The sequence below is a fragment of the Palaemon carinicauda genome, chromosome 14 (assembly GCF_036898095.1).
Source record: "Palaemon carinicauda isolate YSFRI2023 chromosome 14, ASM3689809v2, whole genome shotgun sequence".
Taxonomy (NCBI): Eukaryota; Metazoa; Arthropoda; class Malacostraca; order Decapoda; family Palaemonidae; genus Palaemon; species Palaemon carinicauda.
The window spans coordinates 41,879,036-41,905,069 of record NC_090738.1 but is presented as its reverse complement, the minus strand read 5'-3'; the positions used below and the strand labels follow the sequence as shown (position 1 = coordinate 41,905,069).

The 26,034-nt window shown below is 33.8% G+C and overlaps 1 protein-coding gene across 4 annotated transcripts in view; it reads right to left on the bottom strand.

The window, feature by feature from the left end:
* Positions 1–26,034, bottom strand: part of LOC137653551 (cell adhesion molecule Dscam2-like) — a 75,299-nt gene that overhangs the window by 8,849 nt on the left and 40,416 nt on the right. For all 4 annotated transcript variants that reach the window (XM_068387037.1, XM_068387039.1, XM_068387038.1 and 1 more), the window contains exons 16-28: positions 24,996–25,443; positions 23,772–24,055; positions 23,034–23,148; positions 19,936–20,117; positions 18,388–18,584; positions 17,275–17,644; positions 16,391–16,572; positions 11,760–12,009; positions 10,682–10,825; positions 7,228–7,356; positions 4,224–4,391; positions 3,348–3,460; positions 2,270–2,621 (exon numbers count right to left, since the gene is read on the bottom strand). In XM_068387037.1, the coding sequence (XP_068243138.1) occupies positions 2,270–2,621; positions 3,348–3,460; positions 4,224–4,391; positions 7,228–7,356; positions 10,682–10,825; positions 11,760–12,009; positions 16,391–16,572; positions 17,275–17,644; positions 18,388–18,584; positions 19,936–20,117; positions 23,034–23,148; positions 23,772–24,055; positions 24,996–25,443 (2,934 nt within the window). The remainder of the gene's footprint in view (positions 1–2,269; positions 2,622–3,347; positions 3,461–4,223; positions 4,392–7,227; positions 7,357–10,681; positions 10,826–11,759; positions 12,010–16,390; positions 16,573–17,274; positions 17,645–18,387; positions 18,585–19,935; positions 20,118–23,033; positions 23,149–23,771; positions 24,056–24,995; positions 25,444–26,034) is intronic.

Below are 26,034 nucleotides of genomic sequence, written 5' to 3'. Positions count from 1 at the left end.
TTGATAATTGCGATGCAGAAGCCCTTTCACCACGTTAAGAGATCCCCATTCAGAAAGGGATTGTATATAAAGAGAATAAATAAATAATTTTTTTTTACAAAACCCATCTTTATATCGAGACTGAAAATAGCAATTTAAGATAAAATTTCCAGATAGAAAATAGCAATTTCAAAATAAAATTTCCAGATGTTTTAAATTTCCAGATAAAATTTCCCGATCGTTAAAATTTCCAGATAATTTTTTTCCGATATTTAAAATTTCCAGATAATTTTTTTCCGATATTTAAAATTTCCATATAAAATTTCCAGATAAAATTTCGAGATATCTAAAATTTCCCGATATTTAAATTTCCAGATAAAATTTTCCGATATTTAAAATTCTAATATAAAATTTCCAGATATAATAAATTTCCAGATAAAATTTCCAGATATCTAGAGTTCTAAGATAAAATTTCCCAATATTTAAAATGTCAAAATAAAATTTCCAAATATTTAAAATGTCAAAATAAAATTTCCCCGATATCTGAAATTACAGGTTAAAATTTCCAGATATTTCACAGTTCCAGATAAAATTTTCAGATAAAATTTCCAGGAAGAAAATATGTCCAGGTAAAACTTCTTTCCCCAAAGGCCTGACTATAACACTATCGTAATGGTGCAAAATCTCCCATTGCTTCAAAATGAAAGCGAAAGAGGTTAATAAATCATTATTGAATAATAGAAAAAAAATAAAATGTTCATTTCGAAAAAGAGAAAGTAGATTAATCACCTTTAATACCAGACTAGCAAAAAAAAAAAAAAAAAAAAAAAAATTATTCAGATAAAAACTCACCTAATTATTAAAACATGAATGTAAAGTGACATGAGGTGAAATCAAATTAAACTTATGTTTTAATAAAAAAAAAAAAAAAAAAGGCAGACGCTGTTTGAATAGACTCGTCCGGTGAATATACGTCGATAGAAATATGCCAAATTAACATAGACCACACCATAATAAAGTACTTTCAACCTAATTTCTTGAATGTGAAAAAAAGTATGAATAAGTGTGACGCATGTACTGTATATGTTCATGTACTGTATATGTTAAAAAAAGGTATAAATAAGTGTATTGCATGTATGTGTTAGAAAAAAAGTGTATCGCGTGTATGTGTTAAAAAAAAAAGTGTATTGCGTGTATGTATTGAAAAAAAGTGTATTGCGTGTATGTTATAAAAAGTGTATCACATGTATGTGTTAAAAAAAGTGTATCGCGTGTATATGTTAAAAAAAAGTGTATCGCGTGTATATGTTAAAAAAAAGTGTATCGCGTGCATGTGTTGAAAAAACAGTGTATCGTGTGTATGTGTTATAAAAAGTGTATCGCATGTATGTCTTGAAAAAAGTGTATCGCGTGTATGTGTTAAAAAAAAAGTGTATCGCATGTATGTTAAAAAAAAGTGCATCGCGTGTATGTGTTAAAAAAAATGTATCGCGTGTATGTGTTAAAAAAATGTATCGCGTGTAGGCCTATGTGTTAAAAAAGTGTAGCACGTGAATGTGTTGAAAAAGGTTTACATAAGTGTAGCGCATGTGAGTTAGAAAGGTATAAATGAGTGTAGCACGTGTATGTGTTAAAAAAAGGTATAAATAAGTGCATCGCGTGTATGTGTTACATAAGGCGTAGCGAGTGAATGTGTTAAAATAGGTATAAATAAGTGAAGCGAGTGAGTTAAAAAAAAATAGGTATAAGTGTAGCGTGTGTATCTATTGAAAAAATAGTAGCTCGTGTTAAAAAGGGTATAAATAAGTGTAGCGTGTGTATGTGTTAAAAAGGGGGTATAAATAAGCGTAATGCATGTATGTGTTAAAAAAGGGGGTATAAATAAGTATAGCACATGTATGTGTTAAAAAAGGTATAAATAAGTGTAGCGCGTGAGTAAAAAAAAAAAAGTATAAATAAGTGTATCGCATGTATGTACTAAAGAAGGTATAAATAAGTGTATCGCATGTATGTACTAAAAAAAGGTATAAATAAGTGTAGCGTGTGTATGTGTCAAAAAAAAGGTTTAAATAAGTGTAGCACTAGTATGTGTTAAAAAAAGGTATAATTAAGTGTAGTGCGTGTATGTGTTTTGCAAAGCCTCGAATCACTGCATAAAGAGAGGTCCAGGAGTATACGAAGATGCAGAAGTCAACAAAGATAAACTTAGACACGACAGAAAAAAAACATGACAAAGTAAGAAAACAAGGTTCGGGAACATGCTGACACAGAGGTAGTCTTTAACACTTACTATGGTGAATCCGTTGTTGGAATCCTTGATTGGAGGCGTTGTGGGCACCCTCCTTCGGGAACCCTGCTTCTCTGGGGTCCTTGGCAGCAGGGACGGCCCTGCCACTGTCTCCACCATAGACCGAATCCCTGCTGTAGACCGACTGGTCTCGTATGGATGGGATGTCGTCCAGCTGATTTGAGGATTCGGTTCGCGAAGACGCTCCTCCGTATTCAGTCTCCGTCTCCGAGCCCAACATTTTGTAGTCGTCGCTGTCCGCCATTCCTCCACGGCTACGGCTTCGGCTACGACCAATGAACTGGCCACGGCTACGGCCATCCCGGTTTTGTTTACTTTCGATATAGGTCTCATTCTTCATACCAAAAGAAAAACGAAAATGTAGCTTAGCAACCAGAAGTCTTGAGCCGCCAGTAAATTAAAGCATTCGATCAAGCAACCTCGAAATAGATAAAGTGAAAAAAATGTTCACGGCTTTGTGAATATGAGCAATATGGCTTGGCGTTGGGACCTGGGAAGCCATTCAACTGGGGGGATAACCACCGGTTTGCATTGCGAAATAAGGTTAATAGAGGTTGGGCAGCAAGATGAAGGAAACGAAGCTGGAACCAGGGTATAGCTGAAGGGATACAGTGATGACCCTCAAGTAATGACTACAGGCCATTGCGTGAGGTGGAACGTCAGCACTAAGCTACCCCAGTATGGAGGAAAATATATTTCGAGGCAGGGGGTGATTAATATCTTTCTGTTATAACACACAAACACTAAATCACAGTTTACGTAATATAGTGTTCTGTATATGTTCGTATACATGCACTGTATAAGCATCATTTCATCATATATTTGTGTGTAATCACATTATGAAAAATAAGACACAGAAAATATAAAATTGATTATTGCCACTTAACAGAGTGAATTCACATTTCTACAACCTGCTGAGAATGAATTCACAAACCACTTCCGGTCAACTTGAGAACCAATTCAGAAATCATCAAATGAGAAAAAAATGCATTAAAGAGTCAATACTGAAATGGCCTTATAATTTGAAAATTATTAAAAAAGAAAGACACATTACACTTACCTTTTCGTAATTATGTGATTGGTATATGGGCATCATGGGAATATGACTGGAATCTGGATTAGCCTGATTGGATGACGGGAATGTGGCGTAGGGGTAAATATCCTCTGCGTCCTCTGTAATGCAAGTTAAAGGAATTCATTATATACACAAAGATCCGTAATTGTGAGAGGATTATAAGATGCTAAAAGTGAATAAATAATGTGAGCCTTTGTAGTCTCTCGGGATGGACAGGGTCATATAACTCGTTGCTACAACATAGGAGGCCAAATTGGGTGAATGTTTACCTTGGTTTAGGAAAAAATAAAATATATATTGCCCTGAATAGCTTTGAATGTTGGAAACTAGATTGATTTCTGTAAACCCTGAAAATGTTATGCTTTCATTCTTTGAGATGTTAAATAGATATTTTCACATGTTTGCATGTTGAAATTAGCCTAATCATTTAATGATCTCTTAATGTCTTCATAACCTCATACAGTTTGGATACTTCTGAATTCAAGAATAGTAAAAATTAAGAAATCCTAATGGGAAAGGTATAATTCAGACCAATCCACGACAGATTAAGGTAAGGGTAACGTTTGGTACTTGAAGATATATACCTAAAAGGCAAAAAGGTAAATGCATCTGGTTTCAGTTTCAGTATCATCAGAACAGATACACACCAGAACGTTAGCCAAACAAGCCCAACCCACCACTGTGGTGCCCAACCACAGCAGTAGCCTCGCCAGTAAATAGCTTAAATCTCGGTCCTGGGCTGAGATCGATCTGCTGCCATGCGAATGCTAGGAGAACGCGTTACCAGTGTACTAGCTAGGAGACTTAGATTATTAATAATACCGATACTAGCTAATTAAAACAAATATTCCTAGAGCTCACCTGGAGCAGTATCACTCTGGTTATCCCTGTGATTGGCCTTCCTGATAGTGGCGTAGTATTGCTCCCTCTGGGCCATGTTGTGCTTGTTGTCCATGACATCACTACTAGAGGTGCGCTTATCGCTCTCTCCATCGCTTGAATCCTTTCCACTTCCTCCAGGAATGATTTCTGGCAATGCAATGTTGATTTTATTATCGGTAGTAAATTTATTTTGTTAATATGCTCTTATTTGGAACATTTTGATTTAGAAATGTGGACAGCTACATATATTCATGGAATGATAAATTAGGGTATACCTATGAAAAATGAATGAGTGTACAGTAGATATGAAGGGAGAGTGGAGCCAAAACTAGATTGCAATTAAAAATGTGAAAGTCAATGACAGAAGAAGAGCCATTAAGAAATTTGGAAAAAAATGGATGTTAATAGGATTAGAGAGCATCACTGAATGACTTGCCAAGGTGTGTAGGGTATTATTATTATTATTATTATTATTATTTGCTAAGCTACAACCCTAGCTGGAAAAGCAAAATGCTATAAGCCCAAGGCCCCAACAGGGAAAACAGCCCAGTAAGGAAAGGAAAGAAGGAAAAATAAAATATTTTAAGAAGAGTAACATTAAAATAAATATTTCCTATATAAACTATGAAAACTTTAACAAAACAAGAGGAAGAGAAATTAAATAGAATAGTGTGCCTGATTGTACCCTCAAGCAAGAGAACTCTAACCCAAGACAGTGGAAGACCATGGTACAGAGGCTATGGCACTACCCAAGACTAGAGAACAATGGTTTGATTTTGGAGTGTCCTTCTCCTAGAAGAGCTGCTTACCATAGCTGAAGAGTCTCTTCTAACCTTGATAAGAGGAAAGTAGCCACAGAACAAATACAGTGCAGTAGTTAACCCCTTGAGCGAAGAAGAATTGTTTAGTAACCTCAGTGTTGTCAGGTGTGTGAGGACAGAGGAGAATCTATTAAGAATAGGCCAGACTATTCGGCGTATGTGTAGGCAAAGAGAAAGAACCGTAACCAAAGAGAAGGATCCAACGTAGTACTGTCTGGCCAGTCAAAGGACCCCATAACTCTCTGGCGGTAGTATTTCAACGGGCGGCTGGTGCCTTGGCCAAGGGATGGCTCCAAAATAATGTATGACAGAAATAATTGTTCATTTGCAAAAATGGTAAAAGAGGTAAAGGAAACTGTATGTAATATAACCCATACAATTTCTCATTATATCTGAGAGGGTGAATAATTATTCTGGTAGATCGTAAGATCGGTAGCAGAAGGCTGATAGAGTGAGGGTTGTCGAGGTTTGTGTATGTCTTGATCCCTTGGGATTAGGAGAGGAGGTGGCGTAGGGGTAAATACTGGACCAGTGTGTTTAAAGATGGTTTGGTTATGTGGAAAGAACAGACATAATTGAGATGCTAAAAGGTTTGTATGATTCAGATGTGTCAGAAGGGTGAAGAGGCAGATGGGTGTGTTTAAAGATGGTTTGGTTATGTGGGAAGAACAGACAAAATTGAGTTGCTGAAAGGTTTGTATGATTCACATGTGTTAGAAGGGTGAAGAGGTAGACATTAGATTTGTTGGAATAGTGGCAATAAAGAGATATTAGAAAGGAAGGTTTTAAGCAGCCAAGAAGAATCAAAGCTCATACAAGATATAGGTGAATTTTGAGCTGTGAAAGGGGGCTTCAAGAAACTGCTGATGAGAATTCTACATTGGTAAATGAAGCAACTAATGTAGATTGGATTTTTAAATTCAGTCAATATGGCCCAGCGTTGGGGCTTATTAAAGTGAAGAAACGTATTTATACATTTGTGAATTTGAGCCACAAGGTTTGGCGTTGGGCCTGGGAAGCAATTCAACTGAGGAGATAACTACCCATTTTCACTACTAATTAGAAATTAAGTGAGGTTGGGCAGCAAGACGGGGGAAAAGAGGCTGGAACTGGGGTATAGCAAAAGGCTAAGCAATGTAACTGAAAAGATCAAAGTTGGAGCAAATGTTTTTATGTTGACCAGGCTGACATGAGTCTTTTTATAGTTTATATATGACATATCTGTTTTTGACGTTGTTAATAGTTTATATGGGACATATCTGTTTTGACGCTGTTACTGTTTTTAGAATGATATATTGTTAATTTATTCCCATCATTTATTTATTTCCTCTCCTCACTGGGCTATGTTTCCCTATTGGAGCCCTTAGGCTTATGGCATCTTGCTTTTCCAACTAGGGTTGTAACTAGGCTAATAATAATAATAATAATAATAATAATAATAATAATAATAATAATAATAATAATAATAGAAGCTAAGCTTGAAGTGATGTACAGGAACCCAGAAATGTAGCGGTTGAAAATAATCGTAAAATTGTAGAAGCAAAGAGGATGGACTAGATAGGATATAAAGAATGAAAAATGCAGAGAATATTGTAATGAAAAAGTATCTATCAAAGCTGATTTGACGACTCGCGTAAAAATGATTAAGCCAACGTAGAGACAGGCAAGAAGATGAAAAGCCCTTCAAGAATATTATACGAGACAACGTCTCTACTGTACAAGAAAATAGAGTCGAATTTCGTAATTTTCTAATTGGCAAAAGGACCCTTTTTATAGTTTATATATTTAAGATTAGTTTTAATGTTATTGCTTTCTTGAAACATTCTATTGATTCAATGTTGTTACTGTTCTTAAAATATTTTATTTCAATTTTTTACTACTTTTCATAAAGTTTATTTATTTCCTTATTTCCTTTCCTCAATGGTCTATTTTTCCCTGTTAGAGCCTTTGGGCTTATAGCATCCTGCTTTTCCAGCTATGGTTGTAGCTCAGCAGGTGGTAATAATAATAATAATAATAATAATAATAATAATAATAATAATAATAATAATAATAATGACAGAGGGTTAACGTATTGCTGATAGGCCTCCTTTGAGATCATGGATATAGCAGGAATGGGATAAAAAGTAGTTCAGGAAGGAATATATATTGTATATACTTACTTTTCCTGAAGCAGTAGCAGACGAGGGTCAGAGATGAAGCTAGGGCGATGACTGAGGTCAGGAGAGGGAGCAACACCCTCAGGGACCCCCACTGCCTCCAACCATCGTCAGACCACACAGGGGACACTTCTTCGGGAGGTGAAAAATAAATAATTGAGCTACTATGGTCGAAAACATTTCTGTAACCACAACAAAAATAAACAAACAAATAACTCAAACTTTCTCTTAAGTGTTGTTTCAAGAGATTTCTAATTTCTAAAACACAGATTAAATTGTATTGGATAAATTCTCATGACTTTTCATCACTTACTTAACTATGAAATAATATAAATGAATAATAGTCTAGATACGTTTTATGGAATTTTTACCGTTATGTTAGACAAATTAAGATATAAATTTATAGTCTATTTATAAGTAATAAGCAATTAGAATTCATAACATCCCGGATAAAATGTATGTGAAACTTTCCAAATATATTTTATCCGGGATGTTATGAATTCTAATTGTTTTCTTCTTCTTCTTTGTCTGGATCTTTTCCCATATTATGTGGGGGTCGATGTTTCTGGCCAGCGTTCTCCATCTACCTCTGTCCAACACTTATCATATATATGCCCTAGCATTAATTCTAATCTCACAATTTCCACTGGTCATATTGGTTTTGGCTAATTTTTCATGGCCGGATGCCTTTCCTGCCGCCAACCCTCCCCATTTACCCGGGCTTGGGACCGGCGCCAAGTTGAGGCTGGCTTGCCCCACCCTTAGTGGCTGGGTTTAGAATTAATGCTAGGGTATATATATGATGAAGTGTGGGACAGAGGTAGATGGAGAACGCTGGCCAGAAACATCGACCCCACATAATGTGGGAAAAGATGCAGACAAAGAAGAAGAAGAAAGCCAATAGAATTCATAACATCCCGGATAAAATGTATTTGGAAAGTTTCACAATGCACATAGTTAATAAATATAAATACTTCGTTATCCTTTTTGAAATTAATAACATTAGAAACTTATCTTTATGATTGAGGTCTTGTAAAACTGTATATTAAAAAAAAAGACAATTAAAAAAAAAAAATATTTGTGAATAACGCAAAAAATTCTTATTTAATAGAATCTTTATTGGCTAAAGAATAAAATTATTTTTCTTTTACAGAGATTAAGTGAATATCTATGACAAAATAAATGAAGAATCCCATTTTGTGCTCGGTCTTAATAAATTGAGTGTCCATGTTATATATTAAGATGTCAGTAAATCTGACACCACATTATGACATATCATAACATGAACCAATTTCAGTTCCCATTATCCACCTTTAATGAAACTGTCTAGAATGTACAGTTCGTTGTACAGGAGTATCATGTTAGTTAGAATTTTTATTCCAATGAAAAAAAAAATAATAATAATAATAATAATAATAATAATAATAATAATAATAATAATAATAATAATAATAATAATAATAAGGATAATAATAATAATAATAATAATTTTGATAATAAAAATTTAAAATCTTTTAATAACAATAATAATAATAATAATAATAATAATAATAATAATAATAATAATAATTTTGATAATAAAAATTTAAAATCTTTTAATAATAATAATAATAATAATAATAATAATAATAATAATAATAATAATAATAATTTTGATAATAAAAATTTCAAAAATTTTAATAATAATAATAATAATAATAATAATAATAATAATAATAATAATAATAATAATAATAATAATAATAATAATAATTACTTCCATCTCATAAAACGAAAAGTATAAATATTAACTTTTATAATTTTATAATTCCCTGAATATTTTTACTTCAGACATATAGTCATGATTTAACGATACCCAAAAGGTAAAGGTGACTTGCAAAACATCAGTCACATCAGCAAGTAACGTTTTCATGTACTATGTTAATTAAATGTTTACCAAATATGGTAGTATATACCACACGTGCTTCATACAGGCTCATGTAATGTAATATTATATCTTTTTTAATCTCTCACTCTTTCACACACTGATAAACAAACCTGTTTAAGCCTGCTATCGCATGGTTTAGTTTTTTTTAAATTTTATGATATTCTTGGTCGAAAGTGCTTGTATATCAGCTAAACCTTTATAAGCCTGCTATCGCATGGTTTAGCTTTTAAAATTTTATGACATTCCTACTCGTAAATGCTCGTATATAACCTGGTTTTTTTTTTTAAATCAATGAGCTTATATATGAGCACTTGCGAGCAAGAATGTCACAAGACATTCAAACAAACTAAATCATGCGATAAAATCCCCTGGTTAAGACCTTCCAGGGAAATAAAATCCGGTAGTAAGTCTCTTCAACGGAAATAAAATCCCCTGATTAAACTTTTTAACAGAAATAAAATCTCTTGGTTATACTTTTCAACATATATAAAATTACCAGATTAGACTGTTCATCGAAAATAAAATTTCTTGGTGAGACTTTTAAATTTATATAAAATTACCTGATTAATCTTTTCAACGGAAATAAAATTACCTGATTAAACTTTTCAACAGAAATAAAATCACCTGATTAGACTTTTGACGGAAATAAAATCTCTTAGTTAGACTTTTCAACGGAAATAAAATCACCTGATTAGACTTTTAACGGAAATAAAATTACTTGATTAAACTTTTCAACAGAAATAAAATCACCTGATTAGACTTTTAACGGAAATAAAATCTCTTGGTTAGACTTTTCAAAGGAAATAAAATCTCCTGGTTAGACTTTTCAACGGGAATAAAATCATCTAGTTAGACTTTTCAACGGAATTAAGATTACCTGATAAAACTTTTCAACGGAAATAAAATCACCTAATTAGACTTTTTAACGGAAATTAAATTTCTTGGTTAGACTTTTCAACAGAAATAAAACCCCCTGATTAGAATTTTCAACGGAAATAAAATCTCTTGATTAGACTTTTCAACGGAAATAAAATCTCTCGATTAGACTTTCCAACATAGATAAAATAACCAGATTAGACTGTTCACCGGAAATAAAATTAGTAGTTTACACTTTTAAACAGAAATAAAATTCCCTGATTAGACTTTTCAATGGAAATAAAATCTCTTGATTAGACTTTTCAACATAGATAAAATAACCAAATTAGACTGTTCACCGGAAATAAAATTAGTAGTTTACACTTTTAAACAGAAATAAAATTCCCTGATTAGACTTTTAAACGGAAATAAAATCCCTTGGATAGACTTTTCAACATATATAAAATTACCTGATTAAAATTTCCAACATATATAAAATCACCCGATTAAAATTTGCAACATAAATAAAATCACCTGACTAAAATTTTCAACGGAAATCAAACCATTTGACAGATAAGCAACACTACGGATCAGGAAACGTGAAATCAGTTCGACAAGATTATACTCAACAATACCAACGGGACCCAAGACAACATAGACGATAAGGCCACCCACCTCCCGAAGCAGTGAGCGTCCTGAAGGGGTAACTATGAGTGGTGGATCCGGCGCTGGTCACCGCCGTCGCCCTGAGTGTGTATCTGGAAGAAGGCTCCAACCCCCCGACGTCCACTCGATTTTCCTTGGGCCAACCACTAGACACTAATTGGCAGGGAGCAAAATTTATCGCAGGTCAGACACCCGACTTGAGATATGAAGATGGATGATGCAGGGTTTAAACTTTTAAGGTAATTTCCTTAGTTTGAGGTAATTTGCATGGTTTCACGGAATATTTTAAGGTAATTCTATGGTAATTTCGGTTTTACTGAGGTTAAATTTAAGGAAATTGGGAAGGTTTTGCTAATCTAAGGTAAGAATCAGCAGCATCTGAATATTTGGGATGAATGGGGAAGGAAGAGGCGAGAAAGAATTAGGTGGATTGTTTTAAAGGCAGATATTAACTTATGAAGGTTATCTGTTTAGGGTTATATTTTCATAACTGCTCTCTCTCTCTCTCTCTCTCTCTCTCTCTCTCTCTCTCTCTCTCTCTCTCTCTCTCTCTCTCTCTCTCTCTCTCTCTCTTTAAATATATATATATATATATATATATATATATATATATATATATATATATATATATATATATATATATATATATATATATATATATAGATAGATAGATAGATTTATATATGTATATATATATATATATATATATATATATATATATATATATGTATGTATACATATACATATATGTGTATGTATACATACACATATATGTGTATATACATATATATCTATATATATACATATATATATATATATATATATATATATATATATATTTATATATATATATATATATATATATATATATATATATATATATATTTACATGTATATACAGTATGTGTATATAATATATATATATATATATATATATATATATATATATATATATACATATATATATAAGAGAGAGAGAGAGAGAGAGAGAGAGAGAGAGAGAGAGAGAGAGAGAGAGAGAGAGAGAGAGGAGAGAGAGAGAGAGAAATCGCTCAATGATATAAACCAACGCAGGAAAGCACCTCACCTTGAATCCAGTGCTGGTCATTTTGGTGATGATACTCCAAGACCAAGTGAGAAATAGGACATCCGTGCGACCTCCACGCCTTCGGGAAGATGGCCACGCTGGAGGAGTTGGCCGACAGGAACTGCTGGGGCTTCGGGGGCTGGGGGGGTCCCCCGAGAGTCCTGACGACAGCGGTGCTGCTGCTGGGGCTTCCCCCTACAGCGTTGTGGCTAGCGACGTATATGTGGTAACGGGATCCACATTCGAGTCCCTGGTATTTGCATGGGGTTGGATGAAAAGATAAAACTGTTTGATTTGTAATAATAATAATAATAATAATAATAATAATAATAATAATAATAATAATAATAATGATAATAATAATAAAAGAAATAACTTCATATAAACAAATTTAACAAAAATTTTGAGTGTGGGAGGTGTTTTAATTTTAATTTTATAGAAAAACTCTTTTGATCTATACATATACATATAAAACAAACAGGGGGTAAAACATAACCTCCTTCCAACTTCGTTGACGGTGGTAAAGATATTAATGGTGAAAGATGTCTCACGTATGGTGTTAAAAGATATATCAATGTTTCGATATTTATATGAGAGAGATTTTCGATCATCAATCAAAAGTGTTGCACATCAGAACAGAGTTTCTAGAACCTATGGAAAGCTCATCTTATAAAGTATATATGGAAGTCCAAATATTTAAAACAAAAGTACGAATAGTCAGGGGCCGCTGAATTAAAAAGAGATTTTTTTTTCTTTTTCAAATAAACTCAACTTTAAAGCATCTGACACTGAAACTCTCTTAAGTTGTGGAATGATCTTCCTAATCGGGTAGTTGAATCAGTAGAACTTCAAAAGTTCAATGTTGCAGCAAATGTTTTTATGTTGAACCGGCTGACATAAGTCTTTTTTATAGTTTATATACGACATATCTGGTTTGACGTTGTTACTGTTCGTAGAATTATTTATTCTTAATTTGTCCTCATCATTTATTCATTTCCTTATTTCCTTTCCTCACTGGGCTATTTTTCCATGGTGGATCCTTTGGGCTTATAGCATCTGGCTTTTCCAACTAGGGTTGTAGCTTGGCCAATAATAATAATGATAATAATAATAATAATAATAATAATAATAATAATAATAATAATAATAATGTTATCGTGCACAAGAACATTGCTTCTCGAACTTCTCAATAAGTTATCATATTTTCAAACGAATGATATAAATGTCTCCATTCCACGTGGGATTTCAGAACTAACTAGCATGCCATGAAAAAAATGTGTGAAGAATTAGTCAAATATATCAAAATATAGAAAAAATGTAAAAGAATTATAACAATGAGGAACAATAGGACTTTATAGAGAGGCTTTGTCCAAAAGAGTAAAATTGTTGGAGACAGAAGAATAAGTGAAACGTAAGAGAACAAATGAACACGAAAAATTTTTCGAAAACCAGCCATGCGAAGCAAAGAATTTTTCAAAAAGAGTTATTCTAACAATGATATTAAGAAAGAACGCTACTTTAAAAAAAAAAAAAAAAAAAAAAAAAAAAAAAAAAAAAAAAAAAAAACAGTATCTGCTTTGAAATAGACACAACGCTGGTTCAGAATTCATGGCTTAAAAGTACAAGTTAGCAAGCTTAAAGGAAAACATGTCTGGGTTCAGTTCCAGTTTCATCGGAATAGATGCTCACCAAAACGTAAACAGTTGGGTAAGCCCAAGCCGCCACTGTGGTGCCCAACCACAGCCGTGGCGAATACGTTACCACTGTACTAACCATGAGAGTAGCCCTCCCCCCCCCCCCCCCCAAAAAAAAAATGGCAATATTGTTCGCAATACTTCCATCTATATGAGCTCGAGATGGAAGATTCAAGTGCATAGCTCTTCTGAATAAATCTTCAGCATCCACTGTATGACCTTCCCTGGTCCTAGCTAGATCACTGATTGTGGCCTATTGGTAACGTCTCTTCCGGGTGATCGCCATACTGGGGCTCAAGTCCCGCCCAACCTCTTTAGTTCCTTTGGTCGCTACAATCTCATCATCCTTGTGAGCTAAGGATGTGGGTTTGAGGGACCCTCTAGATTTACCTGCTGAGTCATCAGCAGCAGCCATTGCCTGGCCCTCCTTGGTCCTAGCTTGGGTGGAGAGTGGGCTTAAGCGGTGATCATATGTACATATGGTCAGTCTCTAGGGCATTGTCCTGCTTGCTATCATTTATGAGTAACCTTAAGTGGAGGACTACCCTTAAATCTGCACTCTTTGGTGTAAATGCAATAGTTACTCCTTTACTTGAACTAGATGGCTCAGTCACTCACTGTCCAAAGGAAAAGGCAACCCTTTTGGCTGATGTGTTTGACAGTAAGCGGAGTAATGAGAAACTCGAACTTCCTCATTCCTGGCTAGTAATAATAATAATAATAATAATAATAATAATAATAATAATAATAATAATAATAATAATAATAATAATAATAACAATAATAATAATAATGAGCATGTGTGTAGATTTTATCGCCCATGGCGACTATTTGAGGCCGACATTACATGATACGAAAATATCTTTTGAATGACTCAAAATGTTTGAAATCTCTCATGATTATACAGTATTTTCTCGATCGAATATGACTGTAAAGGTGATTATAAGAGATAACCGGAATAATAATAATAATAATAATAATAATAATAATAATAATAATAATAATAATAATAATAATAATAATAATAATAATAATGTTTTTTAATCAACTGAGACGTAGTATTTTTTAAAAAATCGCGTTTTCATTACACACAGGTTAATGCATCGTTTTTTCCCGATGCTACAATATCAAGAGCAGATAGATGAAAATATTTGAAAATATTCATGGATGCGCTCGTGACGAAATTTTGTTATAGTTTTTTTCATAAAAAACTTTGTCGGTTTTTTTTCCATAATTAGTTTTGCTGCCCCTTTTACATTAGAAGTTTATAACAAACAAAAATTCCAGAGAAAATGAGATATGGGGTGGGGGCTAAATTCGTTAATCGATATATTAAAAAGGCAACAGAATACTTTTTTTTTAATTCAAAATGAAACAAAAAGGCTACGGAATCGGAAACAAGAAGAACAAGAAAACTTTCTGAATAGACTTTCTTAATTGAGGCAACCTGATGCATAAAATAAATGCAACAGAAAAGAAAATAACCTCAGGTATACTTCATTACGAAAACCCGACCTACTCTCTTGTAGGATTTGATGCTTGGTATGATAACAATGATAATAAAAGAGAACGAGGAATAACATTAAAAATGACAGTAATATATTATTATACTTCAAGGAATGTTTTTTTTGTGGTCCTATACAGCAGGGAACCCTACTCTCTACAGGACCTCGACCGTCATTTTAAAACTACTCTCTACGGGATCTCCACAGTCATATTGGAACCCTACTCTCTACAGGACCTCCAGTCATTTTGGAACTCTAGTTTCTACAGGACCTCTACAGTCATTTTGAAACTCTACTCTCTACAGGACCTCTACAGTCATTTTGGAACTCTACTCTCTACAGGACCTCTACAGTCATTTTGGAACTCTACTCTCTACAGGACCTCTACAGTCATTTTGGAACTCTACTCTCTACAGGACCTCCAGTCATTTTGGAACTCTACTCTCTACACTACAGGACCTCTACAGTCATTTTGGAACTCTACTCTCTACAGGACCTCCACAGTCATTTTGGAACCCTACTCCCTAAAGGACCTCCACAGTCATTTTATCATGTTCATTCGAAAGCATTCAACATTTCACACAATACATATGGCTTGTTTATTGTCAAATCCACAATATCGCAGTACTTAGAAATAAGGAAGTTTACAGTTTCTTCTTGAAAGTCTTGACGTATGTTATTTACTGGTACCCAGTGTCTCTTGCATAGTTCAGAGTATGCCTACACTCAACTTCACATTGATAACTTCGTAAAATAAACTAAAGTAAAAAAAAAAATTATAATAAGCAAATAGTGGCATAACATTAAAATTATGATTCAAAGCTAAAATTATTGAATAAAATAACTTAGTAACCAACAAGTAAAGGCTACCCATGAATGGCAGAGGCCAGGGACAGTGACATTGCCCTAGCTAGCAAGAAAATGCTCCAGAGTCTGACCATATATACATATGATTAGTACCCAAGCATCCTCTCCACCTAAACTAGGCCCAGGGAGGGCTAGGCAATAGCTGCTGATGACAAAACCTCTCGTCTTTAGCTCACAAGGATAGTGAGGTTGCACACACTATAACTATTGAGCATGAGCAGGGCTTGAACCCCAGTCCGACAGAATACCAGTAGAGACGTTTTCAATAGGCCATTATAACCCTAGTACGATGACAATCATTGCTAGTCGCCAAGTAACTAAATAATAAGCATTCTATAATAATGATTGTTTAAGTAAATAGCCCGGGCAGCTGATTGGGACTACGGTCTACCCTAAGGCCAAAGCAGAGTCCTTAAAAAAAGAAGGCAACCGTGCTCACTCCACACAGATGGGGAAAAAGCACGTTAATAGAAGTAACTGAAGCGTAAAAGCAAAATTCCTATTGAAGTAATTACTGTAGATGATAAAAAAAGACAAAGTGCAATTAAAGGAAGATGAATCTTACTTTCAGTGTGTGGGAGTTTGCATGGCGGTTAAGATTAATCTGAGTCCAGGCGCCGTGGTCCTTTCGGTAGTAGAGTGAATATCGGATGACTGGCGAACCACCATCATCTCCTGGCTTCCATTGGACCTGAACACTGTTTTCTGAGGAGGACGAAGCCAGTACCAGGGGAGCCGAAGGGGGAACTGAAAGAGAGATGTACATTCATTGTTAATTAAGGCTTAGTGATGAAATCTCTATCTAATTGGTGACTTGCCGGAATAAAATAAATGTGTAATGCTGCCGGTTCCAATACTACTTGATATGTGGTTTGGTCAGGAAAGAAAACAAGCTTTTAGCATTTGCAGATGGTTCTACTCTCTTTGCATCAGCCAATAATTTCTATAGCCAATTTTTTTTTTTTAATAAGACACATTTGCACTGACTCGCAGGGGTGTCCTTTTAGTTCTGAAAAGTTTCCTGCTAGCTGATTTGTTGGACAAAATCATTCTAACCAATCACCTAGTAGGAAACTTTTCCGAGCTGAAAGGGCATCCCTGCGATACAATGCAAAAGACTAAAATTACCGATAGATCATTGTTAATTATTTCAATACTAAATTTTTTTCAATAGGGCGCATTTGCACTGACTTGCCAGGGTGCCTTTTAGCTTGGAAAAGTTTCTTACCAGCTGATTGGTGGGACAAAATGATTCTAACCTATCAGCTAGTAAGAAACTTTTCCGAGCTAAAAGGGCATCCCTGCAGTACAGGGCAAATGCACCTCATTATGAAAAATTGAGTATAGTGTCATTCTTCCCAGTTCAACTTCTAGTAGTTACTCAATATAATTTGAATATCTACGGTTTAATAAATATCCTAGCAGAGAAATATATAAAAACAGCCTTACCTAAGACAGTCAAATGATGGGTTAAATGATCAGAGCCATGGATGTTGCTGACAGTGCAAGTGTAGTTACCAGAATCTTGCCTCTGAACTTCCTGAACAAGAAGACCTCCATCACTCTTGATCATCCGGCCCTCCTGACTCACGGGCCTGTTCTGGTAAGTCCACAGCAGTGAGGGCTGTGGGTCGCCTACATGACCACAGGGTAAGGTTATATCATCCCCTCTCTTGGGTTTGATCATCATGGGAGCAGAGAAGATGGCCGCAGGGATGCTCAGGGTCAGGGTCACGCGGGCTGCGGATGGCGGTCCTTCACCCTCGCGGGTCGCTGCTACCACTTCGACCTCGACTAGCCTTCCTTGGACGTTCTCCACCTGAAAGACATTTCACAAGACATTTTTTTTACAAGGTTTCTCCACCAGAGGGATGTTTCAAGATGTATTTTTCTTATTAAGGTTTTTTTTTAAAGCATAAAATATGTCAAAAGAGAGTTTTCTTTGTGACAAAAATCTTGATCCTTCAAAGCATTCCAGGAAAAATAACCAGTGTTCGTTATTTGAAAATTAGAGGCACTATTTCTAATACCATTTACAAGGGTAATTGAAGATTATTTACACTAACATTGGGTAAGTCATCTTAATGAATACTATAGGCCTTACTTATTCAGCAAACCTGAAAATGCTAACAATCTTTGTATTTCTACCTATGACTCAGAACTGACTTCAATAGAAGCTTAATACTATGGAAAATATGGAGAAACTAATTAAAAATCTTCACAACATACAGGGTCAGCCAGTAATTACGTCACCATCTTCTAAATATAAGTTGCTTTGTACTGTTATAATATATTAGCAGGTAAGAATGATCCACATTTGGGTTTACAATTCTTCCAGAAACCTAATATCACAGCCAGATCGTTGCTCAGGTATCCTCTACAGTCTACAACGTTTACAACGCTTCCAGAAGGATAGAATCACCTATGCATAATCAAAATAAAATGTTATACTAATTTCAAAAACTGCATTTTGAATTGAAGACAAAAAAAAAAAAGAAAAAAAAACATTAAGTAAAAACAGAAAAAACCTAGTCAATCAAACTGGTTGAAGTGAAACTGTACCTTGATGAATGTTTCTGTGCCAGCCAATGTGCTGATGCCTTCAGTGCCCCGACCACCTCCCAGCCTGGCGCTGACCACTTTCCAAGTGACTTTGTAGGACACAATGTGTCCGTTAGGCTTCAACGGCGGAGACCAAGAGACTATGAAGGAATAAGGACTAGCAACGACCACTTTTATGGCTGCAACACGACCCGGTACTGTGAATAGGGAGATTATTATTATTATTATTATTATTATTATTATTACTATTATTATTATTAGGTAAGCTACAATACTCGTTGGAAAAGCAAGATGCTATAATTATGCCCAGGGGCTCCGAGAGGGAAGGAAATAAGGAAATAAAAAATCGATATGAGAAACAAACAATTAACAATTAATAAAATATTTTAAAAACAGTATCATCAAAACAAATGAGAGGTTTGGGCTTTTGTTGATAGTTAATATGGCTATATAAGGAACTTAATATAAACTTAATTATGAAAAAAAAGTTAAGTTTCTCTTTATGAGTAGCGTTATTCAACTAAGTCATTTAACTTACATCATGTATAAAAGCAAAGAATGAAATTATTCGTATATTCCAATTCTAACAATAGCTTGAGGGTACACTTAGGCACATTATTCTATCTTATTTCTCTTCCTCTTGTTTTGTTAAGTTTTTATAGTTTACATAGAATATATTTATTCTGATGTCACTGTTCTTAAAATATTTAATTTTTTCTTGTTTCCTTTCCTCACTGGGCTATTTTCCCCGTTGGGGCCCCTGGGCTTATAGCATCCCGCTTTTTCAACTAGGGTTGTAGCCTAGCAAATAATAATAATAATAATAATAATAATAATAATAATAATAATAATAATAATAATAATAATAATAATAATATAGGAGATATTTATTTTGAAGTTGTTACTGTTCTTAAAATATTTAATTTTTTCTTGTTTCCTTTCCTCACTGGGCTATTTTCCCTGTTGGAGCCCCTAGGCTTATAGCATCTTGCCTTTCCAACTAAGGTTGAAGCTTAGCAAGTAATAATAATAATAATAATAATAATAATAATAATAATAATAATAATAATAAAAGCAAAGAATTAGATTATTCACATATCCCAATTCTAACAATAGCAAAATAATAAGGTGACTTCATTGTTTACTATATGAGCTTCGAGATAACGTAAAGAAGTGTAACTTGATTGTCGACTATGTAAGCTCCTCGTTAACATAAAGAAGTGTGACTTCATTGTCGACTATATAAGCTCCTCGTTAACTAAAAAGAAGTGTGACTTGATTGTCGACTATATAAGCTCCTCGTTAACATAAAGAAGTGTGACTTGATTGTCGACTATATAAGCTCCTCGTTAACTAAAAAGAAGTGTGACTTCATTGTCGACTATATAAGCTCCTCGTTAACTAAAAAGAAGTGTGACTTGATTGTCGACTATGTAAGCTCCTCGTTAACTAAAAAGAAGTGTGACTTGATTGTCGACTATATAAGCTCCTCGTCAACAAAAAAAGAAGTAATGACTCTCAGTTTTGTTAGTAGAAAAGAAACCTTACCATCTTCGTGAGTTGTGCAAACCACCGAAGGCGACCATGGACCGTCACCAGCACTGTTGAAGGCCTTCACCCTCACGCTGTAGTTAGTTGCAGCTTCGAGGCCTGTCACGACTGCCGTCAGAGACGTTGTTTGAGACGTTTGGACTGTGTCACTCTCGCCGTCCCATCTTTCGTACTCTAACCTATTGATTTGATTTGACATTTATTTACCAATCCTTGTATGCAAAATATGTGCTTTATATAGTGAGTTTAATGAACTTTTTAAGAGTACTATGAGTGTCATAAATTGGAGGGTGCGATCACTGAACTCTGTTATAAGTGACGTGTCCCTAGAATCATAAGGTGATGTATTTGACAGTATATTTCCATCACAGGGGAGAATTCCACAAAACCTAACAATTCAGCATGTTGATAGAGCAAGATTGCATCTTGGTGGCCGAGGGTTAGTAAACAAGGTACTCCCATGAGAGTATCGGCTGTACACTGTGTATTCACGAACCTTAGGGTAATAAAGTGAAAAAAAACCCATGTTCCGATCTCTCATTATCCGTTAACATGGGACATTTATAGAACAGAGTCCCTCAGACCCAGTGCTGGGGGCGGAGAGACCATGCAGCACTGGGCTGGAACTCAAGTGATAACCCCCAAATTGCAATCAAAAGAATACCTTAAAAGAACTGGACATTATGACGGAAGAAAGGAAATCGGAAAGGTCGAATTGAAAGCTGAATGGAAATGAGGTCAAGGGGGCAAGTAGAAAGCTATATAGGGGTGTAACTAGGGCCAGATGGAACGCTTTTAAAGGCCCATTAGTAATGCCAAGAGTTCAACGCAAGAGATGTAATGTAAGCACTTTTAAATCTCATCCGGGACTCGATACACAAAATAAACGTATACTTTTGAAGAATAAGTATAATAAAAGTATACGTTTAAAGAATACAAAAAATAAAAGTATACTTTTAAAGCATATACAAACAAAATAACTCTTCAAAGAATACACAAAATAAAAGTATACTTTCAAAGAATACCTTAAATAAAAGTATACTTTTAAAGATTACACAAAAATAAAAGTATGCTTTCAAAGCATAAACAAAATAAAAGTATACTTTTAAAGAATACAAAAAATAAAAGTATACTTTCAAAGAATACAAAAAATAAAAACATACTTTCAAAGATTACAAAAAAATAAAAATATACTTTTAAAGAATACACAAAAATAAAAGTATACTTTTAAAGAATACACAAAAATAAAAATATACTTTTAAAGAATAAACAAAATAAAATTATAATTTTAATACACAAAATAACAGCTTTCGTTGATTTCAATTACAAATAGACATACACACTGAAAGACAGAATATCCATACTTAGAGAAAAGCACATCACCCTAAAAATTAGATTTCAAGACGAATGAAAACTAACGCCAGAGCGCCAATTTAGAATGATCATGAACAGAATCACTAATCTCCGGAGATGGATGCTGCGAGAAGGGTGGCTAATAGAATCCGTTTCTAAATTAGAGATAATCCAATTAAGAATTTCTTACAGGGGAATGAAATTCTATGTATTGTGATACAGTCTTGTTACAGTGACATGAGAAATGACTTTATTTTTAGTTATCTATTCGCACTCCCCTAGAGATTATAGTCAACTTTTTTCAGTAAGGCAGATTTGCACCGACTCGCAGGGGTGTGCCCTTTAAGCTCGGAAAAGTTTCCTGATGGCTGATTGGTCGGAAGTCTATTTGTCCGAATACTTCCAGCCAATCAGCTATCAGGAAACTTTTCCGAGCTAAAAGAGCACCCCTGCGAGTCAGTGCAAATCTGCCTCACTAAAATAAAATTGACTATAGTTCACCAAAGTTTCAACTGGGCTCCAAAAGGCACTAGAAGAGTTCGAAGGAGAAAGGATTTATGAGTTAGAATCCTTCGAGTATTTAGTAACTATGATCTCAAATACAGGGTCATTAGAATTGGAGTTCATTGACATATTGAAAAAAGCAAACCAGACAATGGCTAGGTTAATAAAAAACTACATATAAACATCAGACTATATATCAGTTTAGTGACATCTGTGTTACTGTATGGACAAGAGTCGTGGTATGACAATGAAACAATTTAAAACAGATTTAGTAGATTTAAGATCGAAGCCCTCAGAAGAATATTGGGAAATAAATAGCAGGACAGAATTAGAAACGAAACTATAAGAGAGATTACTCGAGTGACATACGTGGATGAGATCATGGTAAGGGGTAGATGGAGATGGTTTGGTAATGCTCTTCGCACTTCCCAAGAGAGATTAATTCACCAAACTTTCAACTGGGCTCCACAAGGCATTAGAAGATTTGTATGATCCAGTCCTACATGGCTGAGGACTATGAAGCGTGCAGTAGGAGATGATGATGAGATAATGATGATTGTTATACCATATATTGTTACCCCTGTTGTTGGTAGTGAATATTGCCCTTATACACATACACACACACACACACACACACACACATATATATATATATATATATATATATATATATATATATATATATATATATATATATATATTTATATGCAGTATATATGTATATATATATGTATATATATATATATATATATATATATATATATATATATATATATATATATGCATATATATATATATATATATATATATATGCATATATATATATATATATATATATATATATATATATATATATATATATATATATATATGAATAAAATTACAGGGACAATGAAGAAGCTCTTGATAATGTCATCGAAACGAAACTAGTCTGCATAAACTCAGTAATTTAATTTCGAGCTGTGGTTAATTTCATATATATATATATATATATATATATATATATATATATATATATATATATATATATATATATATATATATATATATGTATGTATGTATATATATATATATATATGTGTGTGTGTATGAAAAAAAGCTACTCTATGTGAAACTGACAAAAATGTAAACAAAACTTACGAAAGTACATTTCAAAACAGTCAAATCACTTATCTCATGCATTCATAAAAGTACTTAAACCCAAGAAATAAAAAAGAAAAAAGTTATTCTCTAATTACCTGTATCCTTTCAGGATGCCATGATGGAGCCGAGGATCTGGGGATCCCCAGGATACTTGGACGCTGTCCCACGAGAGACTGATACATCTGCAATCAAGTGGGGGACCTCCAGGGGCTGCAGAGGAAAGGATTATGCAATCCTGATAAATTGAGTCCTTTGAAGCTAAGCGGAGACAATTAAGATTACACGCATATATATATATATATATATATATATATTTATGCATATATATATATGAGCTTTTAATATGTTTATATATATACTTTATATATATATTTATATTTATATATATATATATATATATATATATATATATATATATATATATATATATATATATATATATATATAGTGTGTATATATACTGTATATATATATATATATATATATATATATATATATATATATATATATATATATATATATATATATATATATATACATATATATATATATATATATATATATATATATATATATATATATATATATATATAAATGTTCATGATCTCAATTTTTTTCTTATAATGCTTCAAAGATATGTTTTGTGGGCCTACTGTATAATGTGGTCAGTACACGTACATTAAAACTTTACTTATTACAATTATGAAGAACACTGAAAGTATTTAAGTCTGACTTACACAACTGACATGATATTACCTTCCATTTAAACAAATAAACAGAAGAAAGCAAAAGCAAAATACAGAAAAAAAGAACAAAAATAAAAACAATCTTACCATCTTCCCTAGTCGTGACTCCCACGGGCGAACTGAGCGGGCCTGACCCCTCGCTATTGAAGGCTTGTACAACGACCTGGTATTTGGTGTAGGGCTGAAGACCCCCAATTTTCACGACCCACAGACTTTCCGTTCCCCCGAGGACACTTGGGCCGCCGATGACCCTTCCAGCGTCTATCCCTGCTCTTATGACTTCTCCATCAGGTCTCAAGCCTGCTTCAACGGATCGTAAGCCTTGGGACCTCTCCACCGTCGTGAAGTTATACTGGGGGTTTGCTGTTGAACTTGGGGGAAAGAAAGACAATCGATACTAGAGTGGTGTCCTCTTTGTTGGTTGGTCTCTTGGGTTATTCACTCGCTATTGTTACTCGTTTTGTATTCGATATATCTCGATTCGGAATAATATGTATGTGTGTGTATATACTGTATATAATATATACATATATATATGTATATATATATGTATATATATTTGTATTTACAATAATAAATAATTATGTATATACTTATGTAGAATATATATTTATTCATTTATCTATATATACAGCATATATATAAAGTATATATATATATATATATATATATATATATATATATATATATATATATATATATATATATATATATATATATATATATATACATACACCTACGTATACTGTGTTCATTTAATAAATATATATATATATATATATATATATATATATATATATATATATATATATATATATATATATATTTATATACATATATATATATATACATATGGATTTCTTATATCCGGTTAAAAATCATTAATCACTTCTCTTGTCATTATAGGTTTCATTATTATCATTCTCTTAATAATAATAATAATAATAAAAATAATAATAATAATAATAATAATAATAATAATAATAATAATAATAATAATAATAATAATAACATTTGTTATTATAATTATATATATAAATATAGTAGTAGCAGTATTTTGCATTATAAATAATTCTTAATAAATTCAACTTCTAAAATATATTTTAGACAGTAACGTAATTATAAGAATGTTTTAACATGGCTATACAGTATCATCAAACTTTTCATCATGAATAACTTTCATATACGATGATGATGATCTGATGATTATAAAATAAGAATCTCGCGAATGCTAAATGATTAAAGTTATATTAAACTCGAAAACTTAAAAAAAAAAAAAATCTAAAAAATGGGTCTTATTACATTACTCACCTTGCGTGAGGGAGAGCCGGTGCATATCCCAGGTAGAACCCTAAGATGGTCCCATGAGCTCTGTATTTAGGGGGCGCCCTCCAGGATACTTTCACCTCTCGAGGTCCAGTGGCTTCCGCGCGGACTTCCACGGGCGCCGCCCCTGGTTTCTCGGGGGAAGTGGTGAATCTAAGATCCTCCGAAGCTGGAGATCTGCCCAAATGATTCACCGCAGACACCCTGACGATGTAATTGGCAGCGGGGATGAGAGGTGAGATTTCGACTCCTCCCGAAGGTGAAAATCCTGAAGCCTGGATGGTCAGTTCTCGGGATTCGCTCCAGCCCTCGGTTGCTTCTCGGTACTGAAGGACGTAGGAGGAAGGGGAGGGCTCGGGGACGGCCCACGAGATCCTGACGGATCTCGAGCCCCTCCACACCACTTGAAGCCCTCGAGGGGGCGAAGGAGGCTCTTTTGGCGGGTGAAGAGAGAAGAAGAAATATTGATAAACAACGGCAGTCGCTTTGACATGTGTTGAACTCAAGAGTTTGAAGAGTCTTTACATAGAAACACGTTTTGTATCCCGATTTTAGTCTGTAAGATGTTCCCTCTTATTTTATAAACCCTTAGGTACCGAGCCCTCTCACAAAAGGAGACCTGTAAGTAGCCACAAGAGGAGGGCAACGTCCCTCGTTTAAAGTAAAGGTTTTCTCTCCTAGTGGCACCTAAACTCATTTTTGCATAGTATTGAACTAATCACGAAAGTAACATTATAATACAGGTGGGATCACGACAAGATCTCTTATAAAAAAGAGGAAAAAAAACTTTAAGTAGCCACAAGAGGAAAGCAAAGTCCTCCCTTAAAGTTAAAGACTTTTTCTCCTACTAGCACATAAACCCTTTTTTGCATAGCATAGTACTAATCACCAAAGTAACATTAATACAGGTGGGACATCAGTAGTAAGTACGCGAATATCACCGAGGTATTTGCTGCCCAGAATCAATGTTTTCATTCTCTGTACATAAATAAAGATATTACGTGGCCTTCGTGGAAGTAACTGA